The 23,838-nt window shown below is 42.4% G+C and overlaps 3 protein-coding genes across 9 annotated transcripts; 1 reads left to right on the top strand and 2 right to left on the bottom strand.

The window, feature by feature from the left end:
• Window positions 1-39: 39 nt before the first annotated feature.
• On the bottom strand, window positions 40-10,276 carry cdk11b (cyclin dependent kinase 11B). Of its 5 annotated transcripts, none has more exons than XM_085911695.1 (19): window positions 10,172-10,276; window positions 9,062-9,192; window positions 8,701-8,840; window positions 8,199-8,326; window positions 7,985-8,123; window positions 7,445-7,581; window positions 7,034-7,324; window positions 6,811-6,954; window positions 6,631-6,705; window positions 5,871-6,082; window positions 5,620-5,710; window positions 5,415-5,536; window positions 5,226-5,331; window positions 5,022-5,143; window positions 4,802-4,909; window positions 4,361-4,477; window positions 3,893-4,041; window positions 2,196-2,385; window positions 40-1,117 (listed from the first exon to the last, which is right to left on the bottom strand). In XM_085911695.1, exons 2-19 carry the CDS (start codon window positions 9,176-9,178, stop codon window positions 1,022-1,024), a joined length of 2,484 nt encoding a protein of 827 aa, XP_085767821.1. In that variant the 5' UTR covers window positions 9,179-9,192; window positions 10,172-10,276; the 3' UTR covers window positions 40-1,021. The 5 variants fall into 5 exon arrangements, with proteins under 5 accessions (XP_085767821.1, XP_085767810.1, XP_085767829.1 ...); XM_085911684.1 differs by having other exon boundaries at window positions 10,032-10,179; XM_085911703.1 differs by lacking the exon at window positions 10,172-10,276 and adding an exon at window positions 9,554-10,006.
• Window positions 10,277-10,778: 502 nt separating this feature from the next.
• Window positions 10,779-16,466, bottom strand: rprd1b (regulation of nuclear pre-mRNA domain containing 1B). 3 transcript variants are annotated; one of them, XM_085924472.1, is made up of 8 exons: window positions 16,319-16,466; window positions 15,744-15,960; window positions 14,480-14,618; window positions 13,950-14,083; window positions 13,664-13,788; window positions 13,207-13,333; window positions 12,328-12,503; window positions 10,779-12,232 (listed from the first exon to the last, which is right to left on the bottom strand). In XM_085924472.1, the coding sequence occupies exons 2-8, from the start codon at window positions 15,892-15,894 to the stop codon at window positions 12,083-12,085; spliced, it is 1,002 nt and encodes a 333-aa protein (XP_085780598.1). In that variant the 5' UTR covers window positions 15,895-15,960; window positions 16,319-16,466; the 3' UTR covers window positions 10,779-12,082. The 3 variants fall into 3 exon arrangements, with proteins under 3 accessions (XP_085780598.1, XP_085780589.1, XP_085780606.1); XM_085924463.1 differs by having other exon boundaries at window positions 15,744-16,466; XM_085924480.1 differs by having other exon boundaries at window positions 14,489-14,618; window positions 15,744-16,466.
• A 771-nt stretch (window positions 16,467-17,237) lies between these two features.
• tas1r1 (taste receptor, type 1, member 1) lies at window positions 17,238-22,102 on the top strand. Its single transcript, XM_085919928.1, has 7 exons — window positions 17,238-17,383; window positions 18,024-18,327; window positions 18,681-19,442; window positions 19,589-19,810; window positions 19,958-20,078; window positions 20,909-21,837; window positions 22,036-22,102. Exons 1-6 carry the CDS (start codon window positions 17,244-17,246, stop codon window positions 21,832-21,834), a joined length of 2,475 nt encoding a protein of 824 aa, XP_085776054.1. The 5' UTR covers window positions 17,238-17,243; the 3' UTR covers window positions 21,835-21,837; window positions 22,036-22,102.
• The last annotated feature ends 1,736 nt before the right edge of the window (window positions 22,103-23,838 follow it).

The following is a 23,838-nucleotide window of genomic DNA, read 5'->3' as shown; positions in this document are numbered from 1 at the left end:
CAAAAATCAATGAAATAAACCACAATAGAGGGATTCAGTTAAGTGACGACCCATCCCCGAAAACCCAATATATCTAGCGTGGCTTTTATTATTTTCGGGGTGAGGTTACAGAAGGCCAGTTGTACGACAATGTACACACTGGGCCAAAAGAGTTCTTTTAAAATGAAGAACAAGCAGTGTTTCCTCTGGCCTTTGGAAGTACAGTATTTGGACCTGCAAGCACATGTGGAACACCTCACACGCTTCACTTGCTTTCCTCAGACGGTCTCGTGCCAAACACCATCAGTCACATGATCCGACCAGCTGCTCTTCTTCAACGCACCAGGTGGAACGCTGAACACAAGAGCTCCACGGCAGGGGGACCGATCAGACTCAATAAATGACTTCTTTGTCTGTCTGTTTTGTTCAAGCGTCACAACATCTTGGACTGAGCAGACGTGTGCCGCTTTTTTCTTTTTTTTTGTGGGCCATGAATCCAAGAGTTGATTTATTCAATTCTATCACTGAAGACCCATTTAATTAGAAATGGCAGAGCAAAGACTACGTGGCGACAAGCAGAATGACATCATCTTGGACAGCTCAAAAGAGGGGGTGTTTTTTTCCTGCCGCTCTGGCAAAGCACTATTGTGTGTGCAAAGCAATCCAATTACAAAATAGACAATTATTCTTCTTTATTTCTTGTTAAAAAAAAAACAAAATATTGCCTTATCATTTGAGTTTTGAGAAGTTGTGTCAACAATTTCACATCACTGACACAACGTCATCACCATTCATAAAATTGGAACCTCTCTCAAACGTACAAAAAAAAAAGCAAAACTAATACAATATACTAAACTCCTAAAATATGATAACACAGGTGAAGGAGAGTTGAACATTTTGAAACACGTCATAGCCAACCATTCTTGTGTGAGACAGTCCTCGTCAAAAGTTGGCGCTGATGGCGTATTGATCTGCTTTGCAGTTCATTCCAGTAGCGGCGTTCCATGGGTGCGCTCGTCTTTATGAGGCCAAGGGAGCATGCTCAGAATTTCAGGCTGAATCCAGGACCGACTGCAGACGCTCCCTGATTGCTGGTGGTCAAGTGAAAGCCTGTGTCTTTGAGGTCATCATCCCCCCCCTGCAGTCAGAAGTGCCAAACAACATGGCAGAAGTTTAACAATAGGGACATGATCCACATCATAACACAATTGTTGGAAAATATATGACAGCTAAGACATTAAATAGTACAACTAAATACAAACAGTGTTGATATTTTTTATAGTAGCGACAATTATTCCAGCATGGGTTTCAAACTCAACATCTAGTCTTTTCATAACATAAATTGGACGATACTATGTGGATCCGAAAAGTTCCAGGACTGTCAGTTCCTTGATTAGAGGTGCAAGATGAATAATTAAAGGACAACTATTATCAATTAATCTTTTTGTTATTCAAAACTGTTCAGCTCAGAATTTCAGATAATCAAGAGACAATATTGTCCGATTTGTATAATCCACCATAAAGAATGACAAAATGAAACATCTGCTTTTACTTTGGAAAACAATGAGCAACAACTTTCTCTATTTGACATGTTAGACAGAACCAATATTTGAATCATAATAGTGCACTGTCGAATCTTCAATGTTTTTGAATGACGGGATCGAGATATTTTTTTTATTTGATTCATCAATTAATTGACAGATTAATCGATTATTAAAATAATGTTTCGATGCAGCCCTTCTTTAAACTATCAAGAGCCAGATTGCTGCATGCTTCACAGTATAAATGTGGGACTGCTACACTGTGATCTGCTCAGGAGAGGCAAGACTGACAGATTGAGCGAACAAATCGGTGCTCACCCTGTAACCCGCATCCAGGAACAAATAAAGTACTACTCTAGCGGACTGTACTTTGAACAAAGCATAAATTGATCAATTCTATCATTCTCAACTCCTCCACTCTTATGTCACAAGATATTCTTTGACGTGGGTATTACAAAAGATACAATTCCCGTATCGTGGAAATTGAACTTCCTTGTGGGTAGTACCACTGCAGAAAACATTAGAAGCGTCGGGCTGCGCATCATGGAAAACACGAGAAGGAACTAAGCAGACACAAAGCAGAGGCTTGTCGGCCTTTAATCTATTTAACACAGGCAGCCTTCGGAAAGACTACCAGCTTTATGTAATGGAGAAAGTTGGACTTAATGGCCTTACCAGTTGACTGTAGCCCAGGCCTCCCTCGGGCGGCCGAGGACTGGTGCCTCTCTTTACCCTCTGTTGCTCGCTCTTAGCCGGCCACGTGGGGAACATGGATGGGTCGATGGGCAGCGGCGTCTCCCGGAAGTACTCGTGCTTGAGCGCCTCGTCCGACAAGATTCTCTTACTGGGACAGAAGGTGAGGAATCTGGAATAGAATCCACAGTCACTTCATGTGAAGACACCGTAACAGCCAGGGCACTTGAGATTTATTGCCCTCTTCTTTTCAGTAGAGTCCTCTTTGTGGACTTAAGGGGAAGAAAATAAAATAAATAAATAAAAATAAAAAAACACGAGCTAAGGCGCACAACATTTGTGCAGACAGCGCATAGTCAAAACTATGTTGCCACATAACCGAGAGCTCAGAACATTCATAAACCTTGCACGTCAACACACTGAAGGGCAGTCCTACAAAGTGTGATCAGGTAGCTTGGTGATGATGTGCTTCCACTGCTAAAAAAAACATGCAAAAGATGATTTTATATCATTTTTATAGGTGTTCAATTTTGTGTTCACTCCACGCTGCTTGGGGACCTTAGCACAGCGCCCCCCCCCCCCCCCCCCCCCCCCGTTGCCGTGGTGACGCACGGAATACTCAATATACTCGACGCCGTGCACACAATTGTGTCCTTATGAAGCACCGCTGAACAGTCACTGCTAGTGGAAATATTTCTCTAGAGGTTCTTTACATCAGGGTGGGAATATTTCGGTTTGGAGATTGTGTTAACGCTTGAGCGTTAACTTGCGATTGAACCCGACTGCATATCAAAGTCTTGCTTGGACTTAAAAGGTTTGCGCACGCACCAGTGTGCGATTGTGGAAACACATTCCGTTGCCAACATATACCTTTCAACATTTATTCAGCGGTTCTGTCTGACGCTTTTCAAACAAGAGAGTCGACCTCACATGGGCTGAGTCTCTCCGGGCTGTCTTTTTACGGCTAGAAGGGGGGGGGGGGGGGCAAAAACTTCCAGTGAACTATAATTGCCAGACTACACCGAGCAGGATGGTCTTTTGCAGGTGCGTGCAATGACTCTGTGGGTGGGAGTAAATATCTCGGCATGTTTCTCTTGCTAGAAGCTGCTCAACAACACTGACTTTGCCAGATGAATTGCTCTTGGAAACCACAAGGTCCAATTTATCATAGATATGTTTGTGAAAACATTTCCTAGTAGTATGGAGCGTCACCTTGGTAAGCGTATCTGCGAAACAGAACATGGGGGTGGAGCACAGGCAGGTTGATGAATCACCAGTCCACTACTGTTGTCATGTTTTAAGCGAGGCGGCCAGAAAAGCACGACGCGAATAAAAAATTCTGGAGCCACCGACGGAAAGAACAACGTAAGAACGTATTGATGTGAAGGAGCGCGCTTTTTTTTTTTTCCACTGTCAAATCCTGCTGATTGTAACTGACGTATCTGTTTGATATTTGAATGTGGCTCACATCTGATTTCGGTATTCTGTCAGTAATGACTAAAAACATTGTCGGTGAAGGTTTTACTTCACGTCATAATGTAGAAGAACGACACAAATATGCCAACTTTTCTGATGTATGACCAGAACACAAGCCTAAAATTTGCCACAGTGAGTCAGACTGCAGTGAGCAGATTTGGGGCCCCTAGCACTGACTTCAATCGAGCTTGAAATAAACTCACTTGTTCATTAAGTCGAAGCCCTGGTCCGAGAGCAGCGCACCAAAGCGCTTTCGCAGGTTATTGTAGGGATACTCTGTGAAAGACATCTTCTTCACAGCAGGCAGCTCGTTGTAGCCCGGCCAGATTTTCTCGCTGGGTGACCCCAGATCCTAAAGACCACACAAACAACACAGGGCCCCCTCTTATTGCAAGGGCAGATGGATATTTCAACTCAACCACACGTGTTCAAAAGCTTCATCACAGGTAAATGACTGCAGGATAATTTGAGAAGCCTGAATGAGGCCAAGCTCATTCAGTCAGACAACTAGGGTGGGCTTTCTTGGTTTCGTCCCCTGGGCGCTTCGATCCAGCAGCTCCACCCAGTGGTCCGCTGCAGAGCTGCGCCGCGAGCTCACCTCTGTGACACGCGGTTGCAAAATGTACCCGTTTCTAAACACCTTTACAGTGATGATAAATCTGAACATTTACCTTGAATATTTTATTAATTTGGTCGATTTCAGATTTTCCAGGAAAAAGAGGTTTCTGGGTTAGGAGCTCTCCAAATATGCAGCCCACAGACCACATGTCGACAGCTGTGGAGTACTCCTGCAAGAAGGAGAAAGAAAAAAAAAAAAAAACCACAGTGGCAGTCCATAAAAACACAACGCAGACAGTCTGCCTGGCACGTTCCGACTTCGGTCTGTCTCGCCTGTGAAAGTGGATGTGCTGTGACGACCGCTGGACCTTTTTACATGTGTAAATCATTTTGCGTAAAAGTCAAAATTGGGTTTCCATAAGCTAAGTGATTTGCAGATGTTGGTTTATATTTGGGGGTAATAATATCAGCGGTGACGACATGATCCCTATGTTTTAAGTGCATTGTCGTGTGAGTGGCTGCCATGCATGTGTCTGGTGAAGATGTGCTTTTACCTTGGCTCCGAGCAGCAACTCTGGTGATCTGTACCACAAGGTCACCACAACGGGAGTGTAGGGCTTCAGGGGGGAACCGTACTCACGGGCTAATCCAAAGTCACCGACCTACACCCATCAAAAAATGTTTAGTCTTTAGGTTCAAACATATTCTTTGTGGTACTGCGATAGAAAAAAAAAAAAACCCTGTATGCTTCATAGTTCATGAAAGCAAAGCCACCTTAAGGATGCCCTTGTGACTGAGCAGCAGGTTGGACGTCTTCAGGTCCCGATGGAGAATCCAGTTATCGTGGAGATGACGAACTCCTCGGAGCAGCTGAATCATCAGCGTCTTTACTTCTCCTGCAAGAAGGTTGAACGGCGCCGTTTCAGCAGGTAACAATTGTGATACGCATCATTTATAATCATCGAGATGATTTATCACCTGGCAGAAAAGGCTGCTTCATGGTTTCCATCAGACTCTTCAGGTCATGTTCAACATAGTTCATCACAATGTAGATCTTATCCATGTTGCTTCCAACAACTATTTCCTACAACACGTTACATTGTTCTCACTTAAAAGGCAACGCGTGACTCTGGAAAAGAATACATTGATGAAAAGATGTTTCCTTACCCTCACTGTGACAATGTTGGGGTGCTGAGCTTTCAAAATGGTGTTGATTTCCCGCAAAGACGTGATGGGAAAGCCCTCCTTCTCCTTCTCCATCTTAAGCCTTTTTAATGCCACAATTTCATCTAAACATGAGCGCAGCATGTAACTCATGAGTCCACACGTGTGATCTGCAAAACCTACAGCCACATCACGTCGACTCCCTTACCGGTCTTTTTGTCCTTGGCTCTGTACACCACACCGTACGTTCCCTCCTCAATTCGGTTCAGACATTGGAATTCCTCCACGCTACGGCAACCCTTCAAAACAGCAACACAATTATTTACAGTATGAAGAGCTACCGAGTTTATTTGGCTAGGTGGATGCAAATAATAAGGGGGTCAAGGGTCTATTCGAGCTGAGACCACTATGATATGTTCATGCTCTCAACGCTAAATAAGTGTGATGTGTTGACATTACCTGTAAAGCAGGCAAATATTTGGGAAGCTCCTTTTTGAGCTCCACAGGTGAGATCGGAGGGGAGTCAGGAATATAGTTTCCTTCAGGTGTGGGGGAACGTGAATGAGTCTGTGACAGCGGCGTAGGGTCACCATCCCCTGCGTCTTCTTCCTCCTCATCTTCCATCTCCTCGCCACTTTCCTCTGTGTCGTGGTCGAAGCGGGATTCTGGTACTGTTGAATGAAGGTTGAAGATAAGGTGCATGCACATACTGGACTCTAATTATTCTCACACACCTGAATCACACTACAAAACACAACTGTGAATGAAGAATAACAGGCCGGTGTTTAACTACTCTAACTATAATGTGCAGTATCACACCAGTTAAAGTAAGCAAGTAAAAGCGTCTGCGGTGAAAGAGTGAATCTGAAAATGATTACAGGCGGGTTTTTTTTTTTTTTTTTGCTTGGCTCCAAAACATTCAGTGGTCTGCCTTCACATTTACATTTGGATCACAGATGTGCCCGCCAGTCCTGGGCAGGCATTTCAAAAGCCCTCTTGTGGTACATGTGAAGTACATTTTGTGACTCAAATGTAATTTATTGACTCACTGACCACTCTAATCTAATAAATTATTAACTTCAAGGCAGATGTACAAAACTAAATGAAGTGCAGAACATCAGGAATAGAATAAAGGACTAAGATATATAGTGGCCAGCGGCATGACGAAATGAACTGATAGACATCATGACAAAATGTTCTATTAGGATCAGTAGTTGACCTGCAGGAATGTGATTTCCATTTTCCTGCTCCTCTTCAAAGTCCTCTTCTGACTGCTCCTCATCAGTCAGTTCCTCTGCAAAAAGGCAGACTTCGTTGAATTTTTTTTTTTTTTTAGTCTCCCTTCTGTTAAGCGGTACACCCTTGGATTAGAGTACAACAATGTGGAATTGTTGCTTACCTGCACTCTGCTCAGTCCTTTCTGAGCCAGACACTGAGACTGACTCTCCCTCCTCCTCCTCTTCCTCCCCTTCTTCTTCACCCTCAGTCTTGCTGCTGGACTCCCCTTCCTCCCCCTCTTCTTCTTCAGAACCAGATCTTGATGCTAGATAAAGAGAATTTCCCTGCTGATCACCTGAAGCGAGCATTACTTTACTTTTGTGCTTGCAATGATAATGCCTTACCCCCGGAAGACTCAGCAGAGCTGGTTTTCCGTTCACTGTCACTTATGTCTTGGAGGTCTGCGAGTAGGTCTTGAACATCAGCCCTCTCTTCCTTTGACACTGCAAGCAAAAGACGAGTTACCCAACTCTTTGTTACAGCATTAAAGGAAATGTTGTTATTGTGCTCACTGATTTTCCGTAATTCGCCAGGTTCTGTTTTCTCTCGAGGGAGATGAGCAGGACTGCGACTGCGGTGACTTTGCTTCGGCTTCTCACCGTACTCATCTGGTAACATTCGGTGGTGTGAAGGCACTGTGGACCAAAGAGTTTGGTTTTATTTGCGACTTAATAATGTGAAAAAATATATGATCATAACATCTCGAGAGTGATCGATGAACCGTCCAGGACTACCAGTCGGATTCGACTACTGACCGTCTCGTCGACCCTCTCGTTCTTTGCGTCGCTCATCAGCCCTCCTCTCTCGGTCCTTCAGCTCTCGTTGCTCTTTTTGCTGCTCGCGCAGTTTTCTGTCGCGCTCTCGCTGCCGCTCCTGCTGTTCCAGACGGTCCCTGTGGTCCAAAAAAAACCCGGGAGATTCCAGTCGGGGTCTGTCCGGACAACCAGAAGCCCAATTTTGTCAATTCAGATTTTTGATGGTTAGAAACATTACTACTAAACATGTATCACACAGTTAGAACTGCAACAATGCTAAACGACTGACGCGGCTACACTTTGTTTTTAAAGTACTGTAAAATGTATTCTATTGCGCTCACTGGTATACAAGCCAGTGCGCGCTCACAAAATAAAATGCTTCAAACACTATTCACACAAGGTATTATATTAAACATACTGTGCTGCCTTGCACTCTATATACGGTAATTGGCAAGACAGCTTTCTCCAGTAGGAACATGTGATAACTTTCACAACTCCGAAACAAAAACTCTAGCACAGTGACTTTTCCATAGTTTTCACCTCTCTCTGCGTGAATGAGCTCTGGCCTGTTCCCTTCGTTTCTGCCTCTCCCAGTCTTGTCGCGCTTTGTCTTCTTCCCACTGACGCTTTCTGCGATCTCGCTCCCTTTCTTTATCTTTGGTCCGTGCATGCTTCCCTGCTGCAAGGGAAGACACCTTCAGTGGATGCAGAGGCGCACTTAGTGATACAAAACCTATGGAATGATGTTCCTCACCACCCTCGGCCGAGTGGCTGCGATGACGTCTTTTGTCTTTTCTTTTCTCCTCCTTTCTGTGATGAGATTTCTCTTTTCTTGCAACTTGCTGTGGAGGCTTGATAGCTAGGGAATCGTCTTCCTCTCCTCTGTATAAGAAATACAAACAAAATATGACTCTGATGTTTCTCTAACAACAATGTCCCCTGAGACTGAAGATATTGTCATTTTAACAAGAGCAAGATAGAATATTTGATGTTATTGCGGGGATGAATTTCCCAACCACAAGAATGGATCATATTAGGCAGTATTTTTCTGATGTTGCATACAATTGTACCTCCTAAGTCTTACAATCCAAAAGTGGCACAATTTGGAGTTCAACCAATAGCAGGGAAAATATGCCGAGAGCAATTAATAATGACGGTTTGAAATTAGACAAACTTGAGGTTACACAGTCTCACGGAAAGGATTAAGTTTGATTTTGTGCTGTTGTATTTCGCTGTGTGATGATTAGCACAAGCACCTGTCCTCTGTGGAATCTTGACGAGTGTAGGGGGAATTGCGAATTGTTATTTCCATCCTTTGATCCCGCAGTTCTCCTTCCTCCGGGGTCTCACGTTTGGCTTCCCGAGCATCCGCCTGTGGAACAATGCTTTGGGAAATCTGCGGTAAAGACAAATAAGAATTACTGATGAATGGAGTCACACTCAAAATGACATTGCAGTAAAAAAAATATATATATATTTCAACAGCAGCTAGTTAACTTACACCATTCTCAAAAGTGCAAAATATTTTGCACTATTATGATTGTTTCAATTATGATTATTGATTGATTATTTCAATTATGAATTTCATGGATATGTTGATCTTTGGATATACTTTACATTGTTCGAGTGCTTGGTTTCTGTTCGCTCTTCCAATGCCTTTCTGCGTTTTTTCTCCTGTAGTATTTCTTCAAGAGTCTTAACTTTCCAGGTCTCTTTTTCGTCCCCCATCAGCATCCACTCTCCACCACCTTCATCACAACAACACACAAACACACATACACACTTGAAGAGATCACAGAAGTGGCAAAAGGAAAATAAAGTTATTATTAGGGTTCTGACCAAAATACTGAGTCTTACTGAAACAGAACAATGATTTAATTGTGGTTGCATTGCATCTTATTATAGTGAATGGCGCAATAAATGCTGGAAACCAAAGTGAAACAAAAGTACTCAAATTGTGATTTCTTTTTTTCAGATCCATTGACATTTAACGCTGCTAATATTGTTGCTAACGACATTTTTTATTCACAGACTGATACGCTTTGCAAAATTGACGAGAACTCAATGCCATAACTCCACAATCATTGACAACAATTTTAGCACACTCACTCTTAATGCATCCAGCCAAACGTTTTGTTTAGCAATGCCTTCACTCGGAAAACATTTAAGGACGGCTAAGATATGTCTGGTGAAAGAGCTCCACATGAGCAAATTTATAGAATAATTGCACGTATTCTGTTCGTGACGATAAAAACATACAGTTAACATTTTCCTTTGTGTCCAGTCCAGTAAGATTTCGAATGGAAGCAGAAATTCTTACGGTTAACTGAGCATGCCATCTTATGACGCATGACATGTTGACGTACAAAATCGTTTATACACGCCGTTCGGCACCGTCGTAAAACGAAAGTCATTTAATTATTTACCAGGTCTAGGGTACCGCAATCGTATTAACGGTTTTACTTCAGCCTAACATGCAAGACTAGAAGGAGCAACTTCTAGTTTACCACTAACACGACCACCAGCTAACGTCAACTAGCTAACCAGCGATACAAGCGATATTTGTGTCAAACAAAACGAGTCTTACTTCATGAGGGACAAGGAATTGCTGGCAATGGAAAAGAGGGATTACATGAGTAAACAACCGTATCTTTACATTCCTGAAATTTACACGCTCAGACACGAAACTAGTTAAGCTTGTCAAGGGGGAATTAGTACAACACAAACCTAGAATATGGTCAATACTCTATGGCACACCGGAAGTACAAAATGCTTCTTCTTCGTTTTGTTTTTCAAAAAATGCCGACCGACCAGCAAAGTACCAGTTGTGTTGTCGCCACCTGCTGGTTTGGAATGTGAATGATTTTATCATAACATACCATGTTAGACGTAACACTCGTGAAAACATACAAAAAAATACACGCGCTGTATATCATGAACATTTAAGGATAAAAAAAATTATAATCAGATTTAACAATGTATACAGCAATGTATACAGCAAATTAGCACCAATCAGTTTCCCAAATATAGTTTGTAAACAATATTGGTAGCAAAAACAATATGCAATGTCATTGAGGGACATCATATATAATCCTGCCTCTCCATTGTCTCGTAAATTTGCTGTTATTGTGGAATAAATTTTAATTTTGGAAAGCAAACTGTTGTATTATGTGCCACATTAATTATAATCATCTATCTGATCAACATCTGCACATTTAATGTAACATCCAGCTGGAGGTGTGTGAGTCCTTCCATTGTCAATTTTTTTGAAAGTATATATATATATATATCTTGGTTTTATTGTGCTCAAGAAACTTCGAGGTTTTTGTTCAAATGGTTCCATTTTATTGGCATCCATTGATTACTTTCATTACAGAAATAAAACTACCCTACAGGTAGACTCCAGCTTGTACAAGGTTATGCAGAGAGAAATGCAGGCTGCACAGCGTGAGGGGAAGAATAGACGTAACTAAACTACAGTGACACATACTGTTGTTTTTTTGAAGTCCTTCCTGGCTTCCAGTGGCTGCATGGGCATTTGTACATTTTCACACACTCTTTTTAAATGACGATAGGATAGGCCAATAATGTGTTTGGGAGGCCCACCAGTGACTGCATTAAAAAAATAAAAATAAAATACACACACACACACACACACTTTGGTTTCTCAAACACTGTGAAAGCTCTACATATTCCTGACATTCTGACATCTCAAAGTTCTTTTTGATTGCAGACAAGTCAAAATGAAAACGAGCTACACGTAAACCAAAAGAAGCAACTTCACTCTTGCTGACCTTAAACACACGGTTGCTGTTTTGTGACATCTGGATACACAACTGGGGCATGGGCAATACTTGGATATTGAGGATGGCTGGCAAAGATCTGTTCCAGTCAATCATTTGGACTTCATGATTTCATTCCCTATTTATTGCATTAGTTGTAACTATAAACAACATTCAAGTATAAATTGAAAGAAGCCACTCATCATTTGTTTTTTGTCTGAATTGCCAATTACTGCACACAGTAAAATGAAGCACAGGTTGTTGTGAAAAATCTGAAAAATGCCAACTTGTAAATCCATTCTGATTTTGAACGCCACAAAGGCACTGGCTCTTTAACCTACACCAAAACGATTTCAAAGAAAACAAGAGAGACCATTGAAAAACAAATCCAACTGATCAATGGTACATTCTCACAGCAGTGTAGTCACAAGCTCTAATAAGGCCAATTAAGCATATGGAAATCCAGGTAACAGCACCACGAACGCCACTCGACGACCGGATCTCCGGTCTACTAAACCTGGCCTCCTTATTCACTTCCATGATACAAATAGAAAATAATGATTAAAAACAAAACGGGAAGAAACTAACTCCAAGCTGGTGGCGTGGAAACTAAGTGGGAAAATCCAGGCAGACAGAGTCTCTGTTTTCTCTGCAGAATGCTGTGATTTCACAAAACCCGAAAGTTATTGTCCCGACTGCGATCCCATGGTCCCACCCGTCTCTTGTCCTTCTGGTACCTGTTGACCTCATCAGGCCGCAGCAAGCAACACAGAGCCTGCAATGGTTATGCTGAGGGTGTGTATTGGTAGGTGGGTGTGGGAGGACACAAGGGGCTAGCTGCTCTGAGCTCCGCCGCTCAATCGGTGGAGAAGAGGTCACCGGCCGAGGGGAGCGGGGCCAGACCGCCTGTAACGTTAGGTAGGAGGGAAAGGTCGGGCAGACTCTGGATGTGGGACTTGAGCTCCTTCCTCACCTGGGTCACCCTGGCCAGTTTCTGCTTGTATTCCTGCACACAACAACGGGATTTGAAAAACTCGATTTCCCTACGAGCGGATACAACAATGTTCTTTGAAATGTATTGAATTTTGGAGTTTGCCTTACCTCTAACTTCTTCTCCCTTTCAACCAGCGCTTCCTTCTGGCTACTGATGTAGTCAGTCAGCATGCGTGCCAACTGCCTCCGGTCCTCAAGTTCCGCGGCCAGGCGGCCGTTGTACTCGGCCAGCAGAAGACACGCTTCGTCCACTGTCTTGGACAGATTGTCGGCTGCCTCCTTATCTGCACATATGGGACGTGCATCTCGTTCAGTCTGTCTTTATACTCGTGCCTGTCTTACTACTTACTTATGTCATTTGGATTTTAGGGAATGAAGTTCAATATATTTTTGTGACTTTCAGCTTGTCACAATATTTTCTATGCTTGTATTTTGTGTGTGTTGAAATCCCTTTAAACTGTGTTTAAAAAAGGTAAATGGGCTTTAAGCTCTCAGTACCCGAATTGATGTTAACATTCCATATTAAATGTGACCTCGTGTTAACCAAATGCATCCACAAAGTGACCCTCACTCTCAATGTAGTTTTGGTGGAAGTAAATGTGGTCCAGCGTGTGTAAATAAAATCAGATACAGGTTGCATACAGGCAAAAAAAAAAAGTTATCTGGGTCGCATTTGCCTGCAGTGTGAACTTACCCTAAATCAAGGCTTCTCAAATGCCCCCCAAGGTGTACTTTTGTACAATTGTACTTTGTACCATTTTATAGACAAATGGTACTATTTATAATCACTGGGGAGAATTGGGGGGGGGGGGGGCATAACAGAAAATAATTGAGAAGCACTGAGTGGATGAGTTGAAATGTGGCAGAACTACTACTAAATAAAAAAAAAAACCAACATATTTCATTGGATAGAAACCTAGTGGGTCTGGAACGTATCCCGCTCAGAAAACAAGTCTTCCAGTTTGCAATCGGGAATATTCAGCTTACCGGTTATCTTTTCCAGTAGTGAGACATCTTGGACTTCCTGCGGCAGCGAGGCGATTTTCTGTCGCACAGCTGCATCACCTGATGCGGCGTTCTCCAAGTCCTGCAGCGCTTTCACCAACTCCTCTGTCTGAGTATGCATTACAATAACATTCAAATAGACAGCAGGAAACAGTGACTCCACCAAGACCACAGGACAGAGAGTAAATGGGCATATCTGTACAGTACTGTATATCATACATTTTTTGTTATTATGACCACTATAAAGATTTCTGCACTACTTTCTGTCTTCTTTTAAAATTTACGTTATTGTAAGCTGTCACGCGTCGCTGTTGTCAAAGTGTGGAATACATGTAGACAAGCAAAACGGGTGCTCTTTCCCATCGACTTCAAAGAACCCGCACATGACTCTGACTGGCCGAGCCTATAAGGTCACAAAGAGAAGATTTGCCTCCTTTACCAGTTGATTAGCGGAGGCGTCCGTGCTACGAGGGGAGCTGATGCTTCTGTAGTCGTCATCCTCATCCTCCTCTTCCTCTTGCTGGATCTTCTGGTAGCTTCGTTTCACCGGTTTCTTTTCCTCTACTGTCAAGAGCACAGAAGAGTTATTGACAATGCTTAATGTAAATGAGGGGGGGGGGGGGACCCCCACACCTAACCCACAACAGCACCAAATTTATGAATGCGTTTCCACATTGTGTTGATGAACATTTCCGATTTTTCTTGTTATTATTATTTGACCACACCTATAGGCTGAGGGCTGTTGGAGTCTTCTATGGCCAGGGTGAGCTGCTGAATAAAGTCACTTCTGTAGAGGTTGCGCTCCTTCCATATGTTCAGGAGTCGCTCCATATGCTTTTTGCAGCTCTCATCAACTTCACTGCAAGAGGACAGTGGAGTTCAGTGGAACAACAAACACAAAAAAGAGACAAGTGCTCAACGTGCACATAGCATGAAACGCTGTCCCACTTTGTCTTGAAGTCATTCTTGGCTTATGCCACATGTATTAAAGGTCTGAATCTTCTTCAGCCAAATACAATTCAAGGGGCATGAACACATTTGGGAGGGGGGCATGGGAACACAGGGAAATGCTTTTTTTTTCTCGTCATACAAGGATAAAGTGTTGCATAACCACTACAGTAGGTGACAATGCCATTCTGATTGATAGTGGTCACAGGGTTTTAGCTCCAGGGTGTAGTTTTTTTACACCTTTACAAACATACAAAAACACATCATGGTATACATTTAAATGTAAAAAAAAAAATTCTTTATTTACCCCACACACCTGGCAACATGAGAGCAGGCATCAATGAGGACGGACTCAAAGTCTTTCGTGAATTCGGGTCCTTTCTTCTTGCTGTTTTGGATGACATCATTGGCCAGATAGAGGAACGTCAGCTTCCTGCTTTTTTTAGCTGCAGGACAACAAAATACAATTTGAATGTGATAACAACATTGTTACAACTTTATTTTAGAAGAAAACGTTCCTGGCACACCACTGTCATGTTACAACAACATCCTTAAAAACAAATGGCTTACAGATGATTTGATTTAAAAAAAATAAAAAATAAAAAAAAAGAAATGAACATGGCGAGTACTCTCCTTAACTTCCACTAACAATTCAGACTAAATTTAGCTCCTCTCGAAGACAAAGCTTGTCAGGGCGTATTACGTGAACAAATTTTGTGGTTTACTGTACTACCTCGCTATTAAGACAGAGGATCTTGGAGCAGTTCAGAAAGCACACCAAAAAATTAAAAAGGTGAATATATGTTCAGTGCATTGAACATTCAGAAGACTATTGTATATGAGTTCAATTATCGAAATAATAAATTCCCATCAGTTCACAGTAAAATTAGTAAAGCTATTAGTCATAATCACCAACTACAACAAAAACATGGTGTTTTTATCAACACAATATTCTTATTCTAACAATGCCCTTTTTGAGTTTGCAGTGAGGTACTGAAAGCTGTTTTGACGTGTAGGTTATTTCAACAATGATCATTAAATGGCTCAAACAGAAGAAATTGACAATAAAGCGGACTTTGACTTTGATAAGGTGCATTGACTTGTCTTTTTCACTGTTTGCACCAAACTTGTTTGGTGGAATTTTGTTACATTGTCATGCTTAAAAGACAACTAAGTGTTGAATCAGGTTAATTTGCCTTCATATTAGCATAAGCCTAAACATTAAGACCAAAATATTTTTGCACAATAAATATGATGTTGCTTAATGTAATGGAGACAGACTTTTGCTTGGGTAGTATATCATGAGAATAATAATAATAATAATAATAATACAGTAGACTAAAACATTGCATATTAAAATACAATCAACAATATTGAATAGGAGGATGCGAGGGGGGGGGGGATGTTTTTTCAAAATGGGTCCCTACTTCTTATTACCCACATTGTAATTGGCAGAGCAGCATGAGACACATTTCAAAGACTTATTATTGTACTGGCATATGGGTTAGGTCAGATGGCTAGTCACGAATAAGATATGATAGTTTCACTAGATTGCTACATCCGAGCCTTACCTTTCTTCAGTTCTCTATGCCACACTTTGACAATGAGGCCCGAGTGTTTGCGGTGGTGGATGATCCAAAGGGACAAAGTCTGGACGCTCTGCTGCGAGCTGCTCAGCTCCGACAGTTTCTTCTCCAGGGCCGCCTCGGAAAACGACGACATGTCCGTGTACTGGTGTGCGTCTCCTTCGGGGCAAACTCACCAAGAATGCGCTCTAAATTGACGGAGCTTCAAGATAGTGGGGGGGAAACCACTCGGATCACGGTCATCAAAACTAAAGTTGCACTTCACGCAACTACACGCAAGATTAAAACAGCAACCAAAAAAAAGAGCGTTCTTTGCTACCTACTCAAGCAAATCACTGTTTTAATGTTTCATTAGCCACTAACCTACGGGAATAATGTGCAGAAACTACAAACGTGCAGCTTTTGAGTTGGCTCTCGAGATGCAGTTTGCTCAAGTGTTTGTTTACAGGTACAGCTAACACTTAGCTAGCAACAGCTAAGTAGCCATTCGCATGCTACGTGCGAGCCTAAGCTTTAGGCTGGTTCAAATGCCAGAACTTATGTAATTCAGAAGCGAATACCTGTTCGGCACAACAGCAAGATTAATAAATCGGTAACCGTCAAAGTGGAGTGGTTGGTAGATCGTTCCCTTTAGATGAACTAATCAGGAAGAATTATCAAAAAAAATGGCAGCTCGCACTTTCACCTCGACATGTGCGTCGCGGGACAGTGACGTCACCTGCAGTCGAGCGTCTATTTTTCGATATTATCTTATGCATTCATTCATATTTGCATTAGTTTTATTCACTACTTAAAATAACCTAAACTCCATAATTCTATCTGGTCATAGGTTTTATAGTATCAGTGAAGCCAGAAAGTTGTTTTCAAAATTGCCATTATTGCAAATAGTTTCCATAAAGTGTTGTCATTACAAAACATTTGCGTGTTCATTTGCATCCTTGACGCTGTGGTTGACAAAATACACCTTATTGCTGCTGAAACATAATAATTGTGGCTTGGATGGAGATGAGAGTCAAATTTTGTCAATCGAACAGGCATATCTGAAAAAAAAAAAAAAGCTTCAAATATCAGCCACAATGCAAATTACAAATCTGCAAACAGTCATTTTCATTATATATACTGTACATAATTTAAAACACCGATTCAAAGCTCACACTCATGTAGATTCAATTTATTTCACAAGCATTAGACAGAAGAAGTAAAAACTATAAATGTGAAATTTTCAAAAACAATGATTTAAGTGGCCTTTCCTGGTTAAGGCATTTATGCAACAGTATGGCTCAACCAAGCAAATTAGACATGCAAATGCATCACCCGAGAGCAATGCAAAAATGATCCTCTCATCCCGCGGCCTTAAATGCAAACCTGAAAAAGCTCATTTCATACCCTGACTTTCATGAGCAGAGTGGCACTTGTTTGAGTTTTGCGTGTGTTGACATGTGTGTGACACTTCCATATTTTGTCTTATGTTGCCTGATGCTGAAGATGGCTGATGCAGAACTAGACTACTTCTCTCAGGGAGGAGGACTATATCTTCAGGGAGACTTTTCCATTGCTGGACTCTTTCCTCTCCATGACACAAATGGCCCAAGTGCTGGTTTGCCTGCTCTGCGTGCATGTAATGAGTGAGTTTACTGCAACAACAGCATTGTCTGTTCAGATGCATTTTACAACGAGTAAAACTATGGGGCATGTGTACTGTACTTCAATTTTTTTCAATTAAAAAGAGAAAAAACTAATGAGGGAACTTGCTGTTAAGGAACATACATGACATGAGTGTGTATTCTGTACTGCAAGTGGGTTGGCATAACAATGCAGCATTTTTTTGTGTTTGTTTCAACAATATGTACGTAATGCACTTTTTAAAAATCGTTTGTAGCACTACATGTGACCAAATAAAGCAACATATTGTAAATAATGTATATTTGATTAAATATTTATTAAAGTTAGTAATCAATTAGGTCATAAATTGGTTGAAATAACCAATAAATTGAGGAGGAGCCGAGCCTCAAGAACTATGTTTTGCAAAAGTTATTATTCCTATCACTAATATTTATTAAATTAAAAAAACACACTTTAAAAATTCAGTATATTCCGTAACTAAGGAATAATTGACAATTGAGCACTGTCAAATAAGTGTACACACACACACACACACACACACACACACACACACACACACACACACACACACACACACACACACACACACAGGCCCTCGAAGTTTTTAATTTTTATTCTAATCTATTTGATGTTAATTCATAGAGGCCCCCACAACAAGCATGGCTACCACATGATGCAAGCCATGCGATTTGCAATAGAAGAAATCAACAACAAGACGGACAAACATCTCCTGCCAGGAATCTCACTGGGTTACCAGGTGTACGACATTTGCTCTGTTTCGGCCAGTGTGCTGGCCACCCTGGACATACTGGCCGATCAGCACCGTGGCCCCGCTGCCAACACGGAAGCAACCCTTGCCAACATGACCGTGGCCGTCATCGGGCCCGACAGCAGCAGCAAAACCTTTACTCCTGCCGCTCTACTGGGAGCCTTCCTCATACCACAAGTAAGTTATGTTGATTCCAATGAATGAAAATGTTATGAATCCAGTCCACCCTAAAAAAAATGAAAATGTGTTTATTTTATGAAATATCTAAATGGTAAGTCAGTCAGATGCACTCATATTATCTTAAGTTTTTACTCATAAGTCAAAGTTGCCAAAATGACTTGCTCTCATCTAAAAAAAATGAATGGACTCAAAACCTTACAGTAGCAGACTGGGATAAAAAAAAGTCTTTAATTTTAAAGAGCTACCAAAGATGACATTGTTCCATGTTTAGGCTTTATTCGTGTTCACATCGTGGAATATAGTTGTATAAATACATATTTATACAGGTACATGTATTGTCTTGACTGCAGATCTCCTATGAAGCAACCAACAAAAAGTTGAGCAACAAAGTCCTCTACCCATCGTTTTTCCGCACAATTCCCAGCGACAAGAATCAGGTGGAGGCAATAATTCAACTGTTGGTTCGTTTCAACTGGACCTGGATCGCTTTGTTGGGCAGCGACAACGATTACGGGCTGGACGGCATGCAGAGCCTGTCCCAGCTGGCCCCGGCCCACGGCATCTGCGTGGCCTACCAGGGCATCATCCCGGCCTACAGCAGTGAGACAGCCCACTTGATGAAGAGCATGGTGGAAGGCATACTGAGAGCAAAGGTCAACACCATTGTGCTCTTCTCCAGTAAGTCCAAACTCAGCGGCTTCTTCCCTTTTGTTATCGAGGCCAACGTGACAGGTAAGGTGTGGATTGGCACGGAGGACTGGTCAGCGGCCACGCGTGTTTCCGGGATCGCCGGGATCCACACCGTCGGAACTGTGCTCGGCGTGGCCATCAAGGACGCGGCCATAACTGGCTTTAACGCCTTTGAGAGGAGCGTGGTGGAGGCTTCGCTGCATCACGGCGACGCTCAGATGGATTCAGGCGTCGCCAGCGGTGTCTGTCTGCAGAGCGCCGACATGTTCAGCCTGGCCAGGAATAACTTCACTTTGGAGAAGTATGACATCACCTCCTCCTTCAATGTATACAAAGCGGTGTATGCCGTTGCCCATGCTCTCCACCGAGCTCTTCAATGCGATTCTGGATTGTGCCAAAAAAGGAAGCTACATCCTTGGCAGGTCAGTTCTGTTATGATCAACATGAAGGACTGTGTCTGGAACATATTTTTACAAAATAGGCTACATCGTTGAGTCAAAGAAAATCATTAAAATGTGTGAACATAGCCGCGGCCTTCGTTTCACTAGGTCTCACTGTTTGCTCTCAGCTCCTGCCCATGCTCAAAGACACGGGATTCTCTCTGGAAAACACGTCTGTGCACTTTGATGCAAACGGAGACCCTCCCACCGGATATGATATAGTGACGTGGATTTGGAGAAGAACGAAGTGGTCCCTTCGGGTGGTGGGCTCCTTCAGACCAGATCCCGTCCAGCTAACACTTGATGAAGCAGCCATCGAGTGGCACAGCACTGGGGCGACATCCGTATCAGTAAGATTTACCCTTCATATTTTTTTGTCACTGGGGGAATTGGGTCGGCGGAAAATATTAATTTAAATTTTCAAATGGGTCACTCTGATCCGTAGAAATAACTGGAGAGGTAAGACCGTCTTTCTGCCTCCTGTTTCTTGTCTCCAGGTGCCCTCGTCCATCTGCTCTCCGCCTTGTCCGAAAGGCCACAGGAAGGTGATGAGAGGTCAACACGCCTGTTGCTTCGACTGCCAAGCCTGTCCATTTGGCACCTTCCTCAACATAAGTGGTACATAAAAGAATAGCCTTTCCCCCATTGTTTTTATTATTATTATCATTATTATCATTATTATTGTTCTTTTAATAGGAATAGTTATCAAACACAGGACAAAAAGGTGTACAACCCAAAACTTAGCAGTACTGCTATTTTTTGCTTGACCACCGGGTTGCGCCAAACACTAATAAAATGACAACAACCTACCTAACTTCTAAACTTTGTGCTTAATGGACATGAATTGGAAAACCAACAGATGGAACAGATGTGGTAGTAGATGAGAAAAAATTATTCAAAATAGTCACTTTTTATAATGACGAAATTCATTCTTTTAACTTTCACTCTTAACTGGTTGTAACATATCAAATGGATGGAAAGAAATAATATACCAACACTATAAATGATTTTTTTTTTTTTTGTCGCTGAGAGAGATTACCAGTTGTGCTGCAGGAAATGATGCATGTTCTACGGTTGCCTTCCACATTCCAAAAACATGAAAATTAAGTTGATTAAAAACTCAGTTGTCTTTAGCTTGGATTTATAGTTTGAATGGTTGCTTGTCTACAGTTAATGTTGCCCTGTGATTAGCTGGCACCCTGTCCAGGGTGTCAAAGTCAAGCGGAATAGCCTAACTTGTAATACTAATGAGCATTATATGATAGATTGATGGATAGATATCAAAGAAAAAAGAATTTCATACAAGACAAAAGTAGTGTTAAACAAATAAATTATCACAAATATGGCTGTTTAAAGATTTCGAATAAGAGGCGGACTCCAGATTTATAATGTGAGGCGGGAGAGTGTTTCAAATAAATCCTTCCTGATGTTAAAGTTGCTTTTCCCAGAATCCATTATTTGCCAACCGTGTTCACGTGACCAGTGGGCTCCTGCTAGCAGCGAGCAATGTCTGGATCGGAGGGTTCTGCTTCTGGCCTGGGACGCCCCCCTGGCCGTAGCGCTGCTCTTCTTCCTGGTCTGCTGCCTCCTTCTGACCTCCAGCTCGGCAGCCATCCTCCTGTTGCACCTCCGCACTCCCGTGGCTAAGTCCGCCGGAGGGCGCATTTGTCTGGTGATGCTGGCCGCCCTGACCGCCGCCGCCTTGAGCTCTCTGTGCCATTTTGGCCCCCCGTCCCGCATGTCCTGCATCCTCAAGCAGCCGCTTTTCACGTTCAGCTTCAGCGTGTGTCTTGCCTGCATCACCGTGCGTTCCCTGCAGGTGGTCTGCATTTTCAAGCTGGCCTCCAAGCTTCCGCCGGCCTATGACAAGTGGGCCAAAAAACAAGGGCCTGAGGTGACCATTGTCATCATCTCGGCCATTGCTCTGCTCATATCTGTGGCCCGCGTGGCTCTTGACCCACCGGAACCGTCCCAAGATGTGGACTTCTACAAGGACAGGATTGTCCTGGAGTGCAGCAATACCGTGTCGTTCGGCACAGGCGTAGAGCTGGGGTACATGTCGTTCCTCAGCGTAGTCTGCTTCTCCTTCAGCTACATGGGCAAAGACCTGCCGGCCAACTACAACGAGGCCAAGTGCGTCACCTTCAGCCTCATGGTCTACCTCGCCTCCTGGATCAGCTTCTTCACCGTCTACCTTGTCGTCAGAGGGCCCTTCACCATGGCCGCGCACGTCTTTGCCATTCTCTTCAGTGTTCTGGCCGTCCTTTGGGGCTACTTCCTGCCCAAACTCTACATCATCGTACTGAGGCCGCAAATGAACACCACCGCTCATTTCCAGAACTGCATTCAGATGTACACCATGAGCAAGAAGTAACTGGTAAATAGAATTTGAATAGTCACGTTGTTTTTCTCAGTACGAACTCTACTCCAGTTAATACAAGAGGGAAACTATGTTGTTTTATTTTCAAGCTTTTAGGTTTTTTTCCCTTATGCCGACTAATCAAAACTAGCGTCGTATATATTTGATAGTGAAAATGCCTTTTTAATTTTTACCTTTATTGTGTGCACAATTTAGAGTCTTCAACGCACCCCGAGGCCTGCAGCAAAGTGAGCCAAGTGGCTGAACGAAACTAAAGTCGACCATCGTACAATCTGCGACTCGCCCGTTTTACTCACTGCAACCCAAAAAATATGACCCATCATGTGGAACAAAACAAGTAAACCGAAAATATAACAATAAGACCAGAAAAAAACATTCTTTATCCTCTGCAAAATATCCCAACTATTACACCAGAAAAAGCAGCACCATGTCCGAATTAAATACTGTGACAAAAACGGATGAATTTCTTTTGAATCAAACTTGTATGTCAAGATATCACTGTATTATCAACATCTTAAATAAGTGTATACCACTTCACAATTCTTTTTTTTTTAGAATGATTCTTTCTTAGCAGAGTCAATCAAAACAAGCCCGTTTCTATTTTGATTGGTAGAGGATGCAAAAACACAGCAACATCTTTTGGAAGAGATCATTTAACACTTTGAATAAAGGCACAATTGGCCTGTCTTCATTCTCTCTGGCTCTGTCTGTCCCACGCACGCACGCACACATACACATTCACAGTGCAGTTAGCCTCTGTTTGTGAGGGGAGATGAAAAGGTCTTTTGTGGCTGGGAGGTCAGCCCCATTGATGAGTAGACGTGTGAGTAGAGTCCGAGTAGGGCTTTCCCACAGTCTGCGTCGTACTCACGACTTCATGTGCTCGGTCAACAGGCAAAGTGTGCCACTGATCAACAGGCGCCACTTTTATTGGGGGCCAATCTAGTCCACATTGACTACCGGACCTTGACTTTTCCAGCTTTTTTATTTTTATGGAGCAATTTGAATAGGAGCATGTAACATTAGGATTTGAAACTGGCCATTTGAAACTATTATGAGGCAATCTTCAAATTTTTCCAATCATCCAATCATTTATTTTCTATAGCACTTGTCCTTCTTGGGGTCAGAAGCGGGGTACGCAGTGGGGCTGGTTACCAACCAATCACGGTGCTTCATTCATATCATTTCAATTATCCAGCCAGGACTTTTCCCTGGAGGCCTTTTACATGCATCCAAGCCAGTCATTAATTGCTCCCAGACTCGCACTGGGATCTTCTGACTGGGAATGGGATAGGAGATAAGAGCAGTGTGCTGACAGCCCATCATTCTCCCTCTAATTGAGATCCGTTATCTGGTCTGGTCAGCACTGTGTTTATCCACCCCACCTTGGAGTTATTGATGTGTCTGCCACTCTAGGGAATCGCCTTTGTGCAGTCACACTGGCACGATCGAATGATAAAGTCCACACTGAGCGCATCCAAAAGAAACACAAAGATGGTCCATTGCTTCTCAATTCTTGTCGTTAATGCACCACGCCTGGATCTCAGTTTGTCAAAGTACTGATACAGTATACTTTAGCCTCACTTCAAAATGGAATAAAATCATTTTCCTATCATAAATCTTCTCACAACACCCTATCATGACAACAAAAATGTTTTATTGACCTGACTATATTTGTCAGGTGAGCCATATTTGATTTTTTGAATGAACATTTGTTGATGAGGTAAATAAAATATTTTAAAAGAAAAATTGTGTGTGTAAAATATGTGTTATTTTTTTGGAATAATTGGCAGCGTGTGATTCAGCTTTGATCCAATACCAACCGGGCTAGAATCACAGATACGGACACTTTTAATAATTAAGTTTAAATCTTCATAAAAACGCTAAATCTGAACTACCATTGATCAATATCGGTACCTGTAGCAAAATTATTGATATATGGATCAATCAGCCCACCACTAGCAAACATAATACTTCAGTCTTATTTCTGATTGTATT

Source organism: Syngnathus leptorhynchus, chromosome 1, assembly GCF_054491065.1.
Source record: "Syngnathus leptorhynchus isolate UIUO chromosome 1, UIUO_Slep, whole genome shotgun sequence".
Lineage (NCBI taxonomy): Eukaryota > Metazoa > Chordata > Actinopteri > Syngnathiformes > Syngnathidae > Syngnathus > Syngnathus leptorhynchus.
The sequence above is the reverse complement of the archived record's forward strand: the minus strand, read 5'-3'. Positions and strand labels throughout refer to the sequence as shown.